Consider the following 17475-nt stretch of genomic DNA (forward strand, 5'->3'; position numbering starts at 1 on the left):
CGCGGGCTCGGGGACGGCCGGGAGGGAGGCGCGGTGTCCCCGGGAGTCCGGTGAGAGTACAGCGCTCAGCCCTGGGGCGCTTTGACCTCGGCCCGCGCTCGGCGTTCGGGGGCTGGGCCGGCCTGTGCTTCCTCGGCTCCGGGGCGGTTTGTAACGCGGTGTTACGAGCTCCAGGAATGGACTGGCTGTGTGCTTCCAGGAACCTTTGGCCTGTGTTTTTTAATCAATTATCTGTTTCCTGCTTGCTGCACTAATGTTAACTGGCATGGAGCTGTGTCAGCAGAGGGGCAGCTGGGGGTTAGGGAAAGGATCTGCACCAGAGGGAGGTGGGCATGGAATGGGCTGCCCAGGGCTGTGGGCACAGCCCCCAGTGCCGGAGTTCAAGGAGCATCTGGACGATGCTTTCAGACATAGGGTTTGATTTTGGGTGTTCCTGTATGGAGCTAGGAGCTGGACTTGATCTTTGTGGGTCCCTTCCAGCTCTATATTCTATGGTTCTAAACAGATATGGCCATTAAGGTTGCCCTACAATCTCTAAAGCCAATGGATCTGACTATTTCTGGGCGAGGCTTTGCTGCTGAGTATTACAATATGCCTCCGCTATGCATATGTCTGAAGGCCTCTTGAGCCCACACCCTGAGGACTTGGATTTGGTGTATGGAGAAGCAGCAGACAGTGTGTGCCTGTCCTCAAACGCAGCAGTGCGCAGAGAGGCAGGCGCCAGGCAGAAACTCCACACTGTTCTTCCAGCACAGCTAACCTTTGGTTTGCAGTATTTCTGGTGAGAAAGGCCAGTTACGAATGACCATGTTTTCCTGAAATAGGAAGAGAGCTGTGTTTCAGATGGTGCAGTGGAAGACTGAAGAAACAACGTAAAATTTCTAAGGTTAAATACAGGTGCTAAGTACTACAGTGTTGCTTCACGCGTTGCAGTACAGCCAAGAGGAAGTGCAAGTATTTGCTCTCCCTTAGGTAAAAATGTTGTTGAAAATGAAAGTACAAAAGACCAGTTCAAGTGATTGAAGTTTGTCTTTGTGCTTTGTTAGTGAAATGGAAATGTAACAAATGTGTTGGTAAATTACCAGTTATTTGTTGTGGTCTGTTAGTGCCCTTTCTGAATAATAGCTTGTTTTAAGAAACTGATCTTACCTACAGGAGGATACGATTTTAATAACCTGTTCACGACTTTTATTGTCAGAAGTTTCTTGGCTTTTGTGTGAGAAGTTTTATTTGCTAATAGAGGCATGACCTGGAAGTCAGAGGAACTTCTGGATATAGAGAGACAAGGTGTTGACAAGGCATTGAGAACTTGAGGCATGAAACATGCTGCAGACTTTGCAAGGCCGTGGTCTGAGCCCCCTGCTGCACTAGATAAGATGAAATCAGCCCCTGCCAAATAGACTCGGAGTGTGGTTCCAATGTCCAGTCCTCCTTGTGGAGCTCCAGGGCTCTGCATTTACAATAGGGAGTTAGGAGCTTGTGGTTTTAGCTTTGGTTGTCTTTGTTGGATTGTTAGTTATTGTCTTCCCAATGAGCACTTTGGAGGTGTGAGCGTGATCCGTGCAGCAGGTGCAGGGATTTGCAGCCTTCTGTGAACACATAGCACTGAAACCTTTTGTAAGATGTGTGAAGTCTTTTTGCAACTGCTTACACTGAGACTGTTCAAAGTAACCTGCTGAACAATTCCTTTTCTGTGGTGGCCACTGCCTTATCCCTCGATATTTTAAAGAAACCACATGAATAGGCTTAAAGACTTCGGATCTTTGTTCTTTGCAAGCCTCCCACTTTTTTCCTCAGTAGATATTTCTGCCACCTCACTTACAGTGAGATCACTTAACTCAAATACCAAAACTGTTATTTAACTGAGAGAAAGGGGAGATGGAGTCGGGATGTTGAAACAGATCAGCTACTGCTGGAAGAAAAAGTTCATTCTGCTCCTTTGCCCACCTCTTTTTCCTCTTGCCTCTCTTTCACAGGAGCTATCTGTAGCTCATTTCTAACCAAGTATGAGATTACTGATGATCATGTGTTGGTCTGGAATTCAGCTGCCATAACAACTAGTTGTTGCTATAAGGGGGCAGTGCCATCTTCAGTCCCTGTCCTTATGCTCCTGCTGCTTCAGATTTATCCTGCTTAGCAGTTTGATGGCCAGAGAGGAAGTTAGTATTTTCTGCTGGATCATCTGGTTTTCAGGGCAGATTTTCTGATAGATCAGCCGTCAGAACCATCGATGTGTGGCAACAAAGACCAGTACACAAGGAGGCAGGAACCCACAGTTGGGAGTGGGAGCAGGGTAGGAGACTCCTGGCAGGAAAGCTGGGAATGATTATAGGGTTTGCTGATTGATTGCACAGTCTGATGGAGAGCGCAGGGAAGGAGGTGGAGCACACCAAACAAGATTAGCAAGTCCATTCACTTTTGGAGAAGGGAGATAGCAAGGACACAATGTGCCTCGCACCCCAGTAAGCCAACCATTGCCAAGAGAGGTGGTGTAAACCCATCCCTGGAAACGCTCAAGGTCAGACTGGACAGGGCTCTGAGCAACCTGATGTAGCTGTAGGTGTCTCTGTTCATTGCAGAGGAGTTGGACTAGCTGACCTTTAAAGATTTTTTCAACTGAGACAATTCTATGATTATAGGACACTGTGAAAACCAAAAAGCATGGCAAAAATATGCATTAGAATAATGAACCAGACCCTTGATCTGGTCAGCTTTGGCACAAGGGGACTGAGTTCATTGTTGTCGTTCAGCTGGCTGAGGACCATCAACTTTGATTTCTGTAATAAGGTAAAGGATAAAGATGAGAGGAGAGAGGCTCATACCTCAGCCTGCTAGGTGGCAGTTTCTAAAATTTTCAGATTAAGCCAGCCCTTTGGTTTTGCCAGGTGTGCTTTCTTCAGAAGAGATTTTGCTTTATCTCACTTCCCATTCTTTTCCAGGAGAGCAGTTCCTGTATCCTACCAACTTCCAGGCTCAGGAAAATGTGCCTGGTGCTGACTTTACAAGCTTGGCTGGTGACACGGCTGGGGTTACGTTGCAGATCCTGGTCATAGTCCTGGCACATCATTTGTCATCCTGTTGGGATGGCCCTGCTGTTAGCATACAGGGAGGCTCAGCTTGCCTACTTGATTTGCAGTCACACCTTATGCCCACAGAGCCTTTTGTCATCTTACTCAACAGCTGGCTCAGACTTGCTGCAAAATAATTGCAGCTAGTTCCTGTTGCAGTACCTGTAATAAAGGATCAGTTGCTTCTGTTGAGGTGCTTCAGCTGGAATTCTCCTACATTTTAAATCGAACTGAATCAATGCTGCCGTAATCTCACTATTTCCCTGCGTGCCAGGGGATGTGATTCACATATGTGCATGAGCCTGACTGCTGGGTGAGCTGCTGTAAGGAGCTCAGGTGGGGACATTTTCTTTGTTTGTTTTTCCTGCTTCACTGACAATTTGGTGCCTTGTGTGTCACTGATACTTGGACAGGGGAATCAGGCTAGAACAGGGAGTTCTGGTCAAGTGTTGCTGGCAGCATTGTTCAGCTGCACCTGATTGCAAGTTGAAGAATTCTCTTTTCCAGGCTGAAAACGCTGCAGTTATTTTTGAGCAAATTTTAACCTCATGAATGCTTATGATATGTTAAAATAGATCTTTCCAAGGTGGGTAATTGCCTATTTGTACTCTTCCTGAGACAAAAGCAGTGTTTTGATGCCAGCAGGCTTTGGATCATGTTTAAAGTGCATCTTTTCCTTCTGCTACCACTGCTCTATCCTAAGCTGACTTCTCAAAATAGATTATAAATGACAAAATGTAGGAAAGGTTGCAATTTATATTGGCTTGAAGTTATCTGTTACATTTTTGATGTCTAGAAGAAGGCTAGTTATGGTAATGACTTCTGTCTTGAATAGATCATTGCAGCTGAAATGTTATGGTTAGAAAATATTAAGTACCTTGATGAAGATGTTTACGTACCAGATTTTCTTTTTCATAGATCAGCAATTAACAAAAACAGAGAGAAGTACTTGCCACGTAGTGGCTGAAGTTACAAGAGCAAGATCTAAAGGGAAGCCTTCCAAGTTTGCAGCCTACAATTGCATGGCTTGTGGAAGATCTTTAATATACATTCTGAACAGCAGCTAAGGTTTTCACAAGCACGTAACTGTCGCCTAAAATTTGATACCAGCTGTAGATGGCTCAGCTGCCTCCCGGGATTCGCTTCATCACTTCATTTTCACGAGATCAGTGGTAAGTCTTGAAGTATGGTGCTGACAATGTGAATTTGAGTCTGGGATAGATCATTTTGTTCTCTTGCTCTATTTTTGCTTTTTTATCGCTTGGTATATGCAGCAAAAAATGTTGTAAGTTGTATAACAAATATTGCTCACATTTTAAAAGTATTAGTCAAGTATGCTAGAGGGTAAATTGTTTTGACCTTTCCTATGCAAGGTATGCACTTGAAAGGATAACTTTCACATTTTTATATCCAAACTCTTGAGCACCCTTCTCGACTTAGATTATGTGTTTTAACCAGAAGTGTGTATTCTTCCCCATGAACTGATGTTTGGTACGGACCTTAGAATTATGGTTTTAATTCTTAGTACTGTAATATTTTTAAAAAACAAACAATCCTGGTAAGTGGATGGCATTGTTTTATGTGCTTTCTGAGAGAGAATACTGAATTAATTGTGTGTGAATAACAAAAATAACAAATGGAAGACCAAGCACATCTGTTTAAACAATTTATCACAGTATAGAAGCAAGGACAGTGTCATTATAGTTTTATAACTCATGGCAATGCCTTCAGTAATAGGGGTGAATAACTCAACTCACAGTCAAACTCACCCCTTTTTTTTTTTCTTTTTTTGTTAACATCTTTGTATGTCAGAACTATAAACAATGCCCTTGCTATACAGAATTTTATAAGACAGGAGTTGATTGAAGATTGATTAAAAATTAGGGACTGCATTAAGCTGTCTGCTATCAGATCTTTTAATGTGCACATGCAGTTTTATTTGCAGATTTTTACATTAAGATCAAGGCTAGAAAAAGCCAGTAGGTATACTCTGATTTCTCTCTGTTGTTAGAAGTAGAAATCCACAAAACATTCAGCTTCTTAAGCAGCTGAAACATACGTTCTGTAGGTATGGAATAGAATAGATTAGATTGCTGCGTTTGTCTTATGCTTGCAGTGGCAGAGTGACCTTATAGTTCATAGGAACTGCAGAGAAAGCCCCAAGATGCCAGTGAAGTATAAGGGAAAAGTCTTCCCAAGCCCAAAGCTGGAGAATTATGTTCATATGCTCCAACTGACAGCGCATGCAAGCAATGTCTATCCATGCTACAGTCCCTATAAATGGCCAATGGCTGTTGCAGTGGAAGGCAAAAATAAAGCAAAAATCCTAAAAGCAGTATAAGAAAAGAAAAAGGTAATAATTCACAATAGTTAAAATGACAGCTCAGCCATCTTTTACATCTTAATTATAACAGAAAGCTGGCTGAAACCATAAAGTGTGAGATATGACTATCTTATGTTTAATGTTTAATTGTCTTTTAATAGTCCCTGAAGGAAAGTTTGTAAACGTGCAAATCAGCTCTGCAGACTCATGTGTTGTCCTGTATATCGCCAGTGTATCACAATGCTCCCTTCCAAAGCTAGATGATAGCAGGTGCTACTGCTAGGGGCGATTCTTCTGGCTGTTAGAGAATGTGAAAAAAAAGTTGTCTTCACCTATTCCCAGATTACCATTTTGTAATGTTTTCTGTAACAGCACTAAAAGTAAGTCACATCCATTTTTTTTTTTTTTTTGTATTACAGGTATAGAGCCTTCATTTTTACTCTCACCTTCTTCTTATATGCCAGCTTCCATTTATCAAGGAAACCTATCAGTATAGTCAAGGTAAGCAAGGCTGAGTTGTTATTTAAACATCCTTCTGTTATCAAACAAGGAAGTAGTCATCTTTTTCAGTGTTTTCTTTTGTAAACGGCAGTGTTTAACTTGGAATGGTTTTAGAGATGGAAACCTGATGAAACTGGCACACAGGGACATTTATGTAATAAGTTTTAATGAGACCACTCCTAGAATGTTATGTATACTTCTATTCTTCGGGCTTAAGACTCGGAACAGTTATGCCTGTACTTGAGGCTGTTCATGTGAATTAATGCAGTATGTAGATATGTAACAGGGAACACGTTTGCATTCTTATATTTGAGAAAATCTTCTTGCAACTGATGACTCAAATGTGCTAAAATTCAACTGACATTTACATGACTGTTCCAAGTGCTGCTGAACATCATAGTTGTCTGTATGCTTGGGACTCCATGCTTTTCACTTCTGTTCCCAGTGAACCCAGTGACAAGATATCCTCTATCCCTATGTTTTTCTCATTCTAATCTCATGTACCTGTAACTTGCCAAGCACAAATCAAATCTTCCAGGGCTCTGGTATATAACTGGTGAGTAACAGTGGATATGGTAATTCAATATTAATAAAGAATTTTGAAATTCTGCACTTACAAACAGAACTTCTCTGTAGCACATCATTACTAGCCACATGGTTGCTCTTTGGTGTAATGATGGCTTTGCTGAACAATAGCAGTTAATAATGGCTTAAAATTTTACCTATTTCATTGTGTTTGACGCAGCTTCACACAGAATTAAATTTCTTGCTGTATGAAGCTTAACAAGAGTTCTGTTGGAAATGAATTTTCCATTTTCAAATTTCCTTTCTGTATCAGGGAGAACTACATAAGCATTGTGCTGCTTCACATGAAGTTGAACTTAGCTCCTACAGAGAATATGCTGCCCAGACTCAGTCTGTCAAAAAGCCATCTAATGCATCTCAGTGTGGATGGGAGCCATTTGGTAAGGCATATTTTTCTCCCTTTTTTCCCAATAATAAAGTGCTTATATTAGTAATTACTTTTTCTGCCTCTTGCTATTCTTCCATACATAGGGAGATTCAGGGGTTGTATATGGGAGGGATGTTTTTTTCAGTGTTCTCATTGTTTTTTTTCAAAGAAAGTAAAGACTTAGCTTGTGATGTCTTGCCTCCTTAAAATCACTTAAACAACTGATGTTATTTTACCTGTTAGAGCTATAAGGTGGTTTCAGTAGAACTATGTTCAGTCAGACAATGGGCCTGAAATTTAGATACGTCTTTAAAATGTCTAAGGGGCAGAATAGAATAAATGGTTATGATTTTCTACTACTCAAGTTCAAGGTCTAGAAGACACTGAAATTAAATTACTTGGTGATTATCCAAACTGGAACTTTTCAGAATCTTTATTGGGAGAAAATATATTTTTTTCATCATTCTGTTGGAGAAAATCTTGGGAATTAATTGAAGAATGGAATTGACAACGTACTGGCTAGCTTATCAACCTGTCTCTTTACTTAAAAAGAAGAATATTTGCCTACTTAGAAAGACACTTCAAATGTAATTGTACTGGTATTTAATGGAGATTTTAAATCATTCCCTGTCACTTTAATCACTGCCAAGAACATCAGTGGAGTAGTATAGTCAACTCAGTCTCTCTAGCCATCAGTAAGCCATTCTAATTACTCCTTAATTAGCAATTAAAAAAAATCCACTCATCAAGGAGAATTAGAGATTTTAGCTCTACGCTTTCTGACAGAATTCTGTGTACTAACTGCCTGCTGCAGGGTAGTCAGTCAACTGAAATAATGTAGTCTCATGTTTTCAAATGTTGTGGTGTGCAGTAAAACACGATTGTTGGTTTTTTTTGTCCCTTGACCAAGGGGAGACTGAGCTTACTTGTCTGAAATACTAGTTGGCTTTATTAATATTGAAAACTTCGAGCTCTAATGTCCTACTTTTTTCCATGAACACACATGTTGTTGCAAAGCTGTCTCTTTGAGATAGCACTCTAAAGTTGTTCTTTCAGCTCTGGTTTTGAGATGTCAGAGCTGGCAAGCTGGAATGTCACTGAAAAAAAAGGGCATTTTAATAACAGTGACTGTATTGTCAGAGTCAGTGGGAGAGACATGAACCTGCTGGAGCATGTCTGGAGGTGGGCCTCAAAAATGAACCAAGGAATGGAACGCCTTCCCTACAAGGTCAGGCTGAGAAAGCTGGGTCTTTTCAGCTTGGAGAAGAGGTGGCTCCAGGTGGCCTGTCAGTATCTAAAGCAGGGCTGAGAGAAGGAAAAGGACAGACTTTTTAACAGGATCTATTGTGACAGAACAAGGGGAAATGGTATCGAGCTGAAAGAGGGGAGATCTAGGCTGTTACAAGGAAAAAGGTTTTATGCTAAGGATAATGAAGCATTGGAACAGGTTGCCCAGAGAGTTGCTGGATGCCTCATCCCTGAAGACAAGCAAAGTCAGGCTGAACAGGACTCTGGACAACCTGATCGAGCTGTAGATGTCCCTGTTCATTGCAGGGTAGTTGGACTAGATGAGTGTTAAAGGTTCATTCCAACTCAAATGATTCTATGATCCTTTGAATTGTGGCTCCGTGCAAACATAGTTGTCTTTCTTGGTGTGAGTTCAGGTCTCTTGAGGCTAAACATGTTTTTTCCATCTGGATGGAGTTCCTCCTGCTGCCCCCTTCCATCCTGCAAGTTCCATTTTGTTGTGATTATGGTTGTTTCTTGTAGAGAGCTGAACCTTATTTTTCTTTTTTTAAACTCGACTTCTGTCACTGCACCTTATGAGAGGTTAGAGAATGAAGTGCCATAGAATTTAACCATTCAAAAATTATTGAAGATAATTATTAAGATGATTCCTTAAAAAGCCTATACAATGATGGATTTTTTTAAGCTATTTTTGCTTTTAGCACCACATATAGGAAACTCATCTTTCCACTGCACTTTTGAGAATACCTTTTATGGTTTAGTTGTTTTTTCCAAGGTTGGGCTCTTTTTTTGTTTGTTAGTTAGTTTAAGTAGCTATAAGAAGTGGATACCTTGCAAATAAATTCCTAAGTGATGATTTGAGTAAAGCAGAATTAAAAGTGGGCCTAGAAATATTTTTTCCTAATGTGCTACAAGTGAAAGCATAAATTGTAGAGGGTTTTTTTTGTTGCTGTTGTTAAATGTGTTTTGCATGATATGTGCTTAAGTCCCATTTAAAAGTACTCATTTAAAATTAAAGATCTAATGTACATCCACTGTGTCCTATGCATGTCATTTTTCTTATCATATATAAAAATTATCGGCACATATAAACTGGTGATTTATTTTGAAAATGTATTCTTAGATAAGAATAACTACAAGCAGTTACTGGGAGCACTGGATTACTCATTTCTGTGTGCATATGCAATTGGAATGTATTTAAGGTAAATCTGATTCTCTTGGAAACCTTCATCACTACTATTCTCAGTATATTGTCCTATCCTACTGTAAAGTTTCTCATGAAGGGAATGAGAACTTGGATATCCTTCTCCCATCTCTGTGCTAATAGCTATAAAAAACAATGCATCTTCCTTAGTTCCCAGTGGTATTATACCTCTTGGTGTGCAAAAAGATTTTTTTACTCTCACAACTGCTTGTGCATGAGTGCTTTTCAGCTTGCATTCTAACCTGTGTTTCTTTGGGGTGCACTGGGTTTGGGATGCACATCCCCAAATTTTATCTGTGTCCAATACACTTCTGTAGACTGAGGTGATGTGTCCTGTAGTGAAAGAGCAGTAGCAGACACTATCAAAATCATCCGTTGGTTATTGACTGCCATTTGGAGTTGCCTCTTTACCAAAATTGGAACCCTCATAACTAGAGTCAGTAGTGAGAGTGATAAATCTCATTTTAAATAACTGGAGATGTTCCCATGCTGTGGGCCATTTGGAAAATGATTCTGTAAGTCACTTCCAGTGGGCTTCAGGTGAGCATGTCCCTGAAAGATTGTTGTGCAGATGTTAGCCCTTGGCACTTACTGATCATGAAACATTTATTGTTTTTTTTCTGTCAAGTACTTTACTACTAAAGTTTCCCTTCAACAAGAATTAAGCAACACAAAATATTCTTTATTCCTGAAAGCTTTATGATCCGATTTTTAATTACACCTTTTCTTTTTCTTTCCTTCCACGTTTCAAGTGGAATAATAGGAGAACGGCTGCCCATCCGGTACTATCTGACAGTTGGAATGCTTGCTAGCGGGCTCTTCACTGCAATGTTTGGATTGGGTTATTTCTGTAATATACATAATCTGTGGTTTTACATAATGGCCCAGGTAGGCATGATTTTCTTTAGATAGTCTGAGTTTCCATGGTGCTTTTTAATGTCGTGTTGTTATTGTTTCTTTTGAGTTGCTAGCTATGATTAGTGGTTAGATGGGAGGATATGAAGGCTGACATCTGTCATCAACAATAACGTACAGAAATGATAGAGTAGGTAGCCCCAGGTTTAAGAAAAAAAATAATAATAATCTTTGAAAACAAATTAATGTTTCAGTCTGTGGCAAATTCATTGATGATCAAATCTTTGCAAGCTTAGATGTGGATGAGTTTTAAAACAAATATATTTACTTTTGTCATTCTGCCAAGACTTGAATGATTCATCTTGGCTTTCTCTTCAGGAAAATTACATTTTATGCGCCTAATGTTGGAGTCTCCCACGTTGGTGTGGCTGAGAAACTGGCAGCCTTTTTAATAAAATTTGTTGTGTGGGATTTTTCAGAGTGCTTGTAGATCTAATCAGGCATTATTGACCCAAAATGGAATTTTGATCATGACCAGTGTATGATTGGCACTTCTGAGTCATTTTGGACAGGTCTGCACCTTGTGCTGTTGCTTTCTTTGTATTATCTTGGTTGCATTTTCACAGCCGGCATGTTTGCGTGGCACGTGTGACATGACTTGCAGCAATACAGATTTGAGCACAGAAAGCTTTTATTTTACCAAGTCACCTGTTAAACTGTGTCAGTGCCCCAAGGCTGTTAGCTTGTGTGGTTTCCAAGACTGGAGCCAGCTGCCTTAGATATAGGCTGTGTGCCTACCAGTGATGTGGACAGTGAGTCCTGTAACACAAAGGTGTGAGATTGCTTCATTTCATGTTCAGTTGCTTATATGCTGTAATCTTTGGGTTGAAGAACAATTGCCTGACAGGTTTTAGGAATTGAATTGAGTTAGGATTCCCTCACATCTGTGCAACTTGCATGCCGAAATATCTCTTACCTCAGTCTGAATACAGTATATTACATTTCTCCTCTAAGCTTATTTGCATGTCTTTTAATCATTTTAAATCTAGTGTTCAAAGTTGTCCAGTCTTCATGAAAGCTTTTTTATTTTTTCACTTATGGCAAAGTATATTTGCAGTGTATGTTCAAACTGAGTGAAGTATTGTGTAGCTCTTAGAGTTTGGGGAATTGGTTTGCCTGTTCTGTGTTGTCAGTGAAATGAGATTTTTGGTAAGCACGTGATTGAATTTTACTTTTTTGTGGTTTGTATTACTGGAAATATTTAGGGACAGGGAAGAACCCCTGTGAAACGTTTCAGCTTGTTTATTCTTGAAAAATAATGCTTTTGAAACTCCTAGTAAATTTCTGAAATCAAAGCACTTGTTTAGTCTTCCTTTTCCTAACACAGCACTCAACAGGGATTATGTAGGAATAGAAACTTAACTTGTCATAGTCTATGCTTATTTATTATTGTTTCTGTATGCTTTCAGATAGCTAATGGGTTGGTGCAGACTACTGGCTGGCCAAGTGTCGTTACATGTATTGGCAACTGGTTTGGAAAAGGAAGGTAAGTAATACATAATGCAGAGTTTTGGAAGTACAAATCAGTGCATTCAGGGCTGTAAGGTTGTAGTCAGTGTAAGTATCTACCTATTGCTTCAGTGATGCTTTGGGATAAAAGAAAAGGTAGGTGGATCCTTGACAGAAGTTTTCTGGTTAGCTTACATTTCACTTTGAAATATTCTCTTTCATGTCAAATTAGTGTTATCTGGTAACTCCTTTGTTTGATGTTTAATTTTTCAGATGAATTGTTTTGGAATTCTTGCAAATATTACCAGTCTAAAATCACTTTTGATAAAGGCTGCTATCATGCCTTTTTAATGTGTTTTCATCTGTGTTTCAAAGCAGTTGTCAGAATACAGCTCTAAAGATATCTTTTTGTCTGATGTATTCTTTCTAACACACTTAGAAAAACCTGAAATTTAATTTAAAAAGAAAAGAAATATCATAGCTGACTTAACCTTTCTTTTTGTCACTTTCTTTAAATCGTCCTTTTTCTTCCTTTCACTCTTAATGCTTGTTTTATCATACCATCCAGAAATCTTCCATGAATTTTGTGAGAGCTGCATATTAAATTTATTGGCTTTGGTGATGGTTGATGGCTATAGTAGTAGTATATTGTAGCATATAATAAATGCTATTTAGTGCTGTCCATTGTAGACATCTGAAAGGAACATTACTGTCAATCAGTTCCAGGGGAGTACATACGAAAATTCAGTATATGTTTTCTATGTAAAATTGTGAGACAGTTGAAAAAATACAGTATCAAACTACTGAAAAGAATTAACAGGTCTCTGCATAGCAGATGCATTCATTCAGATTTTCTTTTTTGAGCAAAAGCGACAGTCTTTGGTTTTAGGAGGCTACATAATGGGCTGTTAGATAGAGCTCTGGTTCAATGTCACTGAGTTTCGTTTTGCTACAAATTCCTTGAAACATGAGCAGACTTCTTGGATCTTGTCTTCAGCCAAAGAAAAAGATTTATTTTATTTAAAATTAGGTTGCTCCAGGTAACCTCCTGCTGAAGGCAAGGCAGTTTTCCCAAGACTTACAAGGAAAAAGCCTGCTAACTGCCAAGACTTCAGCAGAATTGTTGTGATTTACACTGGTTCTGCTGGAGCTATTCTACAGCAGCTCTAATCTAGGATTTCCTGGCTGACAAGTTCAGTGAATTCGGTGAGTTAAGTCTATGCAGTGTATTTGCAGGACTTCCATTCACAGAAGCACTGGGCATAGGGTGTATATGCTATGCAACATCTATGTACATTGTTGCTGGAAGCACTCAAATCCCTGTGGTGCTGTTAAATGCAGGATGAGTTCTGTCATACACAGAGGAGTTCTTGGAACACTTCTCTAAATATTTAGATGCTTTGAAACTGACAGATGGAAGGCTAGCATAAAGAAGTGGTCAGTTACAGAGCAATAAGTTTGCAGATACTTCATGGTCACTACAGGTAAGCAGTCTTTTTTTATTTACTTTTTTCAATGTCTGTGGGGCTTATTTGTTTCTTTTTAATGCAGGAGAGGTTTGATCATGGGAATCTGGAATTCACACACATCAGTGGGAAACATCTTGGGATCCTTAATTGCTGCTTACTGGGTATCTACATGCTGGGGTCTCTCCTTTGTGATGCCTGGTGTTATCATTGCTGTGATGGGGATTGTTTGTTTCCTCTTTCTTATTGAACGTAAGTGCTTTTGTGTGATAGAACCGTGAAAGGGCTCATTATTGGCAAAGAACACCGCTGTTTAAGCTAAATGACCTGGGGCATAGTAATAGCTAGCAATTATTCTTGAAGATACACTAATACTGAAACAACTTCGTCCTAGAACTAGATTAAGAAAAATCTGTGTGTCTGACAAATTCATATACCCAGATTATCATATCTGAGAGTAACACTTCAGAATTCAGTGCACTGTCCTATCTTTACTCCCCTGTCTTTAAAAAACTGTTCAGGTATCAGACACATCTAAATAGTAGAATATCCCACCTGGCTGTAATGTGTAATCTGTGCTACCATTCAACGTAGGACATCCATAAGGTTCTACAAAATAAAGAGATTGCCTGATAAGAGCAAGATCTGTGACCTTCAGTTAGAAATGAAGAAGTGCTTCCATTTGTCTCTTTGTAGACTTAGAGATAGTATTATGGATGCTTATTTTTCTGCATCTGTCCTGTCTGAGGACATAAAAAAGCTCTGTTGACACAACTAGAATGATGCAGTGAACTGGGCTGCCAGATAGAACTGTTGTCTTAGAATGCAAAGGGTACCGTGAAGCATTCTTTTCTGTTTCTCTAAGTTTACAACCAAATGTTCAAATGTTTATACTTTTGTGCCCTCTGTACTGTTGGCTTATTGGTAGTAAATTACACTACTGATAAGTGTTTTAAGAGAGATTATTTATGCTTTCTTTCATTATTAACTATGTGTGTTACTGTATTTCAGATCCTAAAGATATAAGTTGCTCCTGCACGCCATCCAGTGTAAGTGAATGTTTTTTCTGCTGTGATTTTTTACCTTTTAATATACATATTTATGGTAGCTCTGGTAATCAAATAATCTTCATGGTCCTTTTGTGCAGTGTTGTTATAACATACCCAGATTTGAAAGAATGATTGATTCTCTGTGCTTCAGTGGTAAACCAGAAGCTTACTGTCTACCAAAGCAGTAAATGAGGAGGTGAATGACTTGGTTTGAGCTAAGGTTTTGCAATGGATGAACTTAGCACAGCAAACTGAGTAAAAGCTCTTCATTTTTCTTCATGTTATTTTCCTCCAATCTTCCTGAGTGTATTCAAAGTATTTGACCTGTGTCCTTCAGTTTCCCTACTTGCTTGGATATGAGATAGCTGCCAACCATGGCCTATCAAGGATCTCCCTGTTAAAAACCTTGTACTGGGCGCTGCAGAAAGTAAAATGCAAGCAGTCCTCTACCTAGTATGTGATCTGTGAATCTTGTATCTCTGAGCTTGAATGAAAGGTGGGATATCCCTTGGATAGAGGGAAGGGCAGCAGGAACTCACGACTGGGGAAAAGAGGAACAAAAAATGTATGTGAAGCTGCAGTTCATAGAATCATTAAGGTTAGAAAAAACCACTGAGATCATCTAGTCCAACTGTCAGCCATCACCACTGTGCCTACTAAGTTGTATCACTCAGTGCCATGTCTACGATGTTCTTGAACACCTGCAGGGATGATGACCTCTCACCTCTTAACTAAAAGGTTAAGAGACTGGGGCAAGCAGTCAGTCTGTGGCAGAGAATTTTGTTGTGATACAATACGGCCTTTATTTAACGCAAGCTAATTGGAATTACTACAGACTGTATTGACATTAATGAAGAACTGTGAAATGGAGAGGAAAAATAACTTGTACTTAGTTATATTGGTCACATGACAGTGCTATGTTGTGTGTGTGTTGCTTTTTTTTTTGTGGAATTATAGAATGATTTAATTTGGAAAGGACCTCAGTAAGTCATCTGATCCTGCCCTCTGCTTGTAGTGGGACTGACTTTTACATTGGATTAGATTGCTTAAGGCCTGTCTAGTGAAATTTTGAAATCTCCAAGAACAAAAATAGGTTATTTCTTTTTAAATGTTAGGTGAGTTTTAAAATGTGTCAGTTATGCAATTTACTGCTGTCAAAACAGTCTACATGTGAATACATAAGCTTTCTTTGTCTTGCTGAACATTGCATGCGTTCTTCCTTGTGCTGTTGTGGCAGCAAAACTCTAGCTTTCAATTGCTTCTAAAAGAAAATCCTTTTGTTCAAATATTGAGTACAGGGTTGTACAAACACTGTTTAAAGTAAGTTGGTAAGTAGGTGAGCTCTGGTACTGAGTTGTTTGCCCTGTACACTTAACACAGAAGTTCAATTTTTGTGTGCTCAGAATTAAGTAATGTAAAAATCTATGTCAGTGATAAAGAGATAAGCCTTTGAAAATTTCAGCTGCTGTGTGAGAATCATAGAATGGCTTGGGTTGGAGAGGACTTCAAGAATCAAGTTCCAACATCCCTTCCACTAGAACAAATATACTAGATCAGATTGCCCAGTGCCCCATCCAGCCTGGCCTCCAGGGATGGGGCATCCACAACCTCTTTGGGCAGCCTGTGCCAGCACCTCACCACTGTATCAGTAAAAAAAATTCCCCGACATCTAATCTAAATCATCCTTCCTTTAGTTTAAAGCCATTCCACCTTATTCTATAACTGTCTAGCTGTGTAATAAGTTCGTTTCCCTCATGTTTATAAACTCTTTAAATATTGGAAGGCTGCAGTAAGGTTCCCCTACAGCCTTCTCTCAAGTCTTCTCTCAAGCCCAGTTCGTTCCGCCCCTCTTCACAGGAGAGCTGCTCCAGCCCTTAGATCATCTTCCAGACCCTCCTCTGGACCCTCTCCAAAAGCTCCAAATCTTTCCTGTGTTTGAGACCCCAGACTTGAATACAGTACTCCAGCTAAGGCCTCATGATAGCAGAGCAGAGGGGGATGATCACCTCCCTCACCCTGCTGGCCACCCCTCTTCTGATGGAACCCAGGATAACATTGGCCTTCCAGGCTGCAAGCACACTGCTGGCTCATGTTCAGTTTTTCGTACCAGGATCCCTAAGTCCTTCTCAAGAGGGTCACTCTCAAGGAGTTTTTCTTCCAATTTGTATACATATGTGAGATTAGCTTGACCCAAGTGCAAAACTGTTCATTTTACTTTTTTGAACATCATTAGGTTCACAAGAGACCACTTTTTGAGTTCAAGGTCCCTTTGTGTGGCATCTTTTCCTTCTGCTGTATCAAGCCACTCAGATTGATGTCATCAGCAAACTTGTAGAGGATGCACTTAATTCCATCATCAGTGTCATTGACAAATATGTTAAAGAGTACTAGTCCCAAGACAGACCCCTGTGGGACACCACCCATTACCAGCCTCCACCTGGACATAAAGCCATTGGCTACAACCCTCCAACCAATTCCTTATCCAGTGAATAGTCCAGCCTTCCAGTCAATGTCTCTCCAATTTAGAGATAAGGATGCTGTATGGCACCATGTAAAAAACTTTGCAGAAGTCCAGGTAGATGACATGAGCTGCCTTCCCTTTGTCCATTGATACCGTCACTCCATCATAGAAGGTGACCAGATTGATCAGGCATGACTTTCCCTTTGTTAAGCTGTGCTGACTGTCTCAGATCACCTGCTTGACCCTCATGTGCCTTAACATGTCTGCCAGGAGGATTTGTTCCATGATCTTCCCAGGTACAGAGGTGAGGTTCACCATCCTAAAGTTCCCGAGGTCCTCATTCCTCCCTTTCTTATAGATGAAGTGATGTTTCCTTTTTTTCAGTCCTCAAGGACTTCACCTGACAGCCACAACTTTTCAAATATGGTGGAAAGTGGCTCAGCAACCACCTTAGCCAACTCCCTTAGGACCCTGGGTCACTGAGGTGCGTGTCATCCTGCTCCATGGACTTGTACACATTCAGTGTCATGAGAAGTAGATTCCTTTCTTGATTTGTGTATCTGTAACCCAAGAGGAGGGAGGCAATTCAGGCAGAAAGAAAAATAACAGACAAGGGAAAAAACAAAAAGGAGAGTACTTGGAAGACCAATTATGTTACAGAATGTCATCACTATCCTCCTGTTGTTGTTCCAGAATATGTTTGCAAGTTTATCTCTGTTTTCATGTTCAGTAAGACTTTGGTATGTGTTTGTTTCTACTGTAACTAAAACGCAGAGCAGTATTTTGCTCCAGGCTGTTTCTCCTTTGACTCCCATGGACCCGTGGGCAGTCAAGTCTGC

General features: G+C 40.0%; 1 protein-coding gene across 2 annotated transcripts in view; it reads left to right on the forward strand.

The window, feature by feature from the left end:
- The first annotated feature begins 43 nt into the window (after positions 1 to 43).
- SLC37A1 (solute carrier family 37 member 1) overlaps positions 44 to 17475 on the forward strand; it is a 38759-nt gene continuing 21327 nt past the window's right edge. The window contains exons 1-9 of one of the 2 annotated variants that reach the window (XM_010724375.3): positions 44 to 3404; positions 3987 to 4240; positions 5811 to 5892; positions 6731 to 6857; positions 9216 to 9294; positions 10049 to 10184; positions 11621 to 11697; positions 13212 to 13378; positions 14138 to 14175. In XM_010724375.3, the coding sequence (XP_010722677.1) occupies positions 4185 to 4240; positions 5811 to 5892; positions 6731 to 6857; positions 9216 to 9294; positions 10049 to 10184; positions 11621 to 11697; positions 13212 to 13378; positions 14138 to 14175 (762 nt within the window). In that variant the 5' untranslated portion in view covers positions 44 to 3404; positions 3987 to 4184. The remainder of the gene's footprint in view (positions 3405 to 3986; positions 4241 to 5810; positions 5893 to 6730; positions 6858 to 9215; positions 9295 to 10048; positions 10185 to 11620; positions 11698 to 13211; positions 13379 to 14137; positions 14176 to 17475) is intronic. The other variant, XM_010724382.3, reaches the window with a different exon arrangement.

The sequence above is a fragment of the Meleagris gallopavo genome, chromosome 1, assembly GCF_000146605.3.
Source record: "Meleagris gallopavo isolate NT-WF06-2002-E0010 breed Aviagen turkey brand Nicholas breeding stock chromosome 1, Turkey_5.1, whole genome shotgun sequence".
Taxonomy (NCBI): Eukaryota; Metazoa; Chordata; class Aves; order Galliformes; family Phasianidae; genus Meleagris; species Meleagris gallopavo.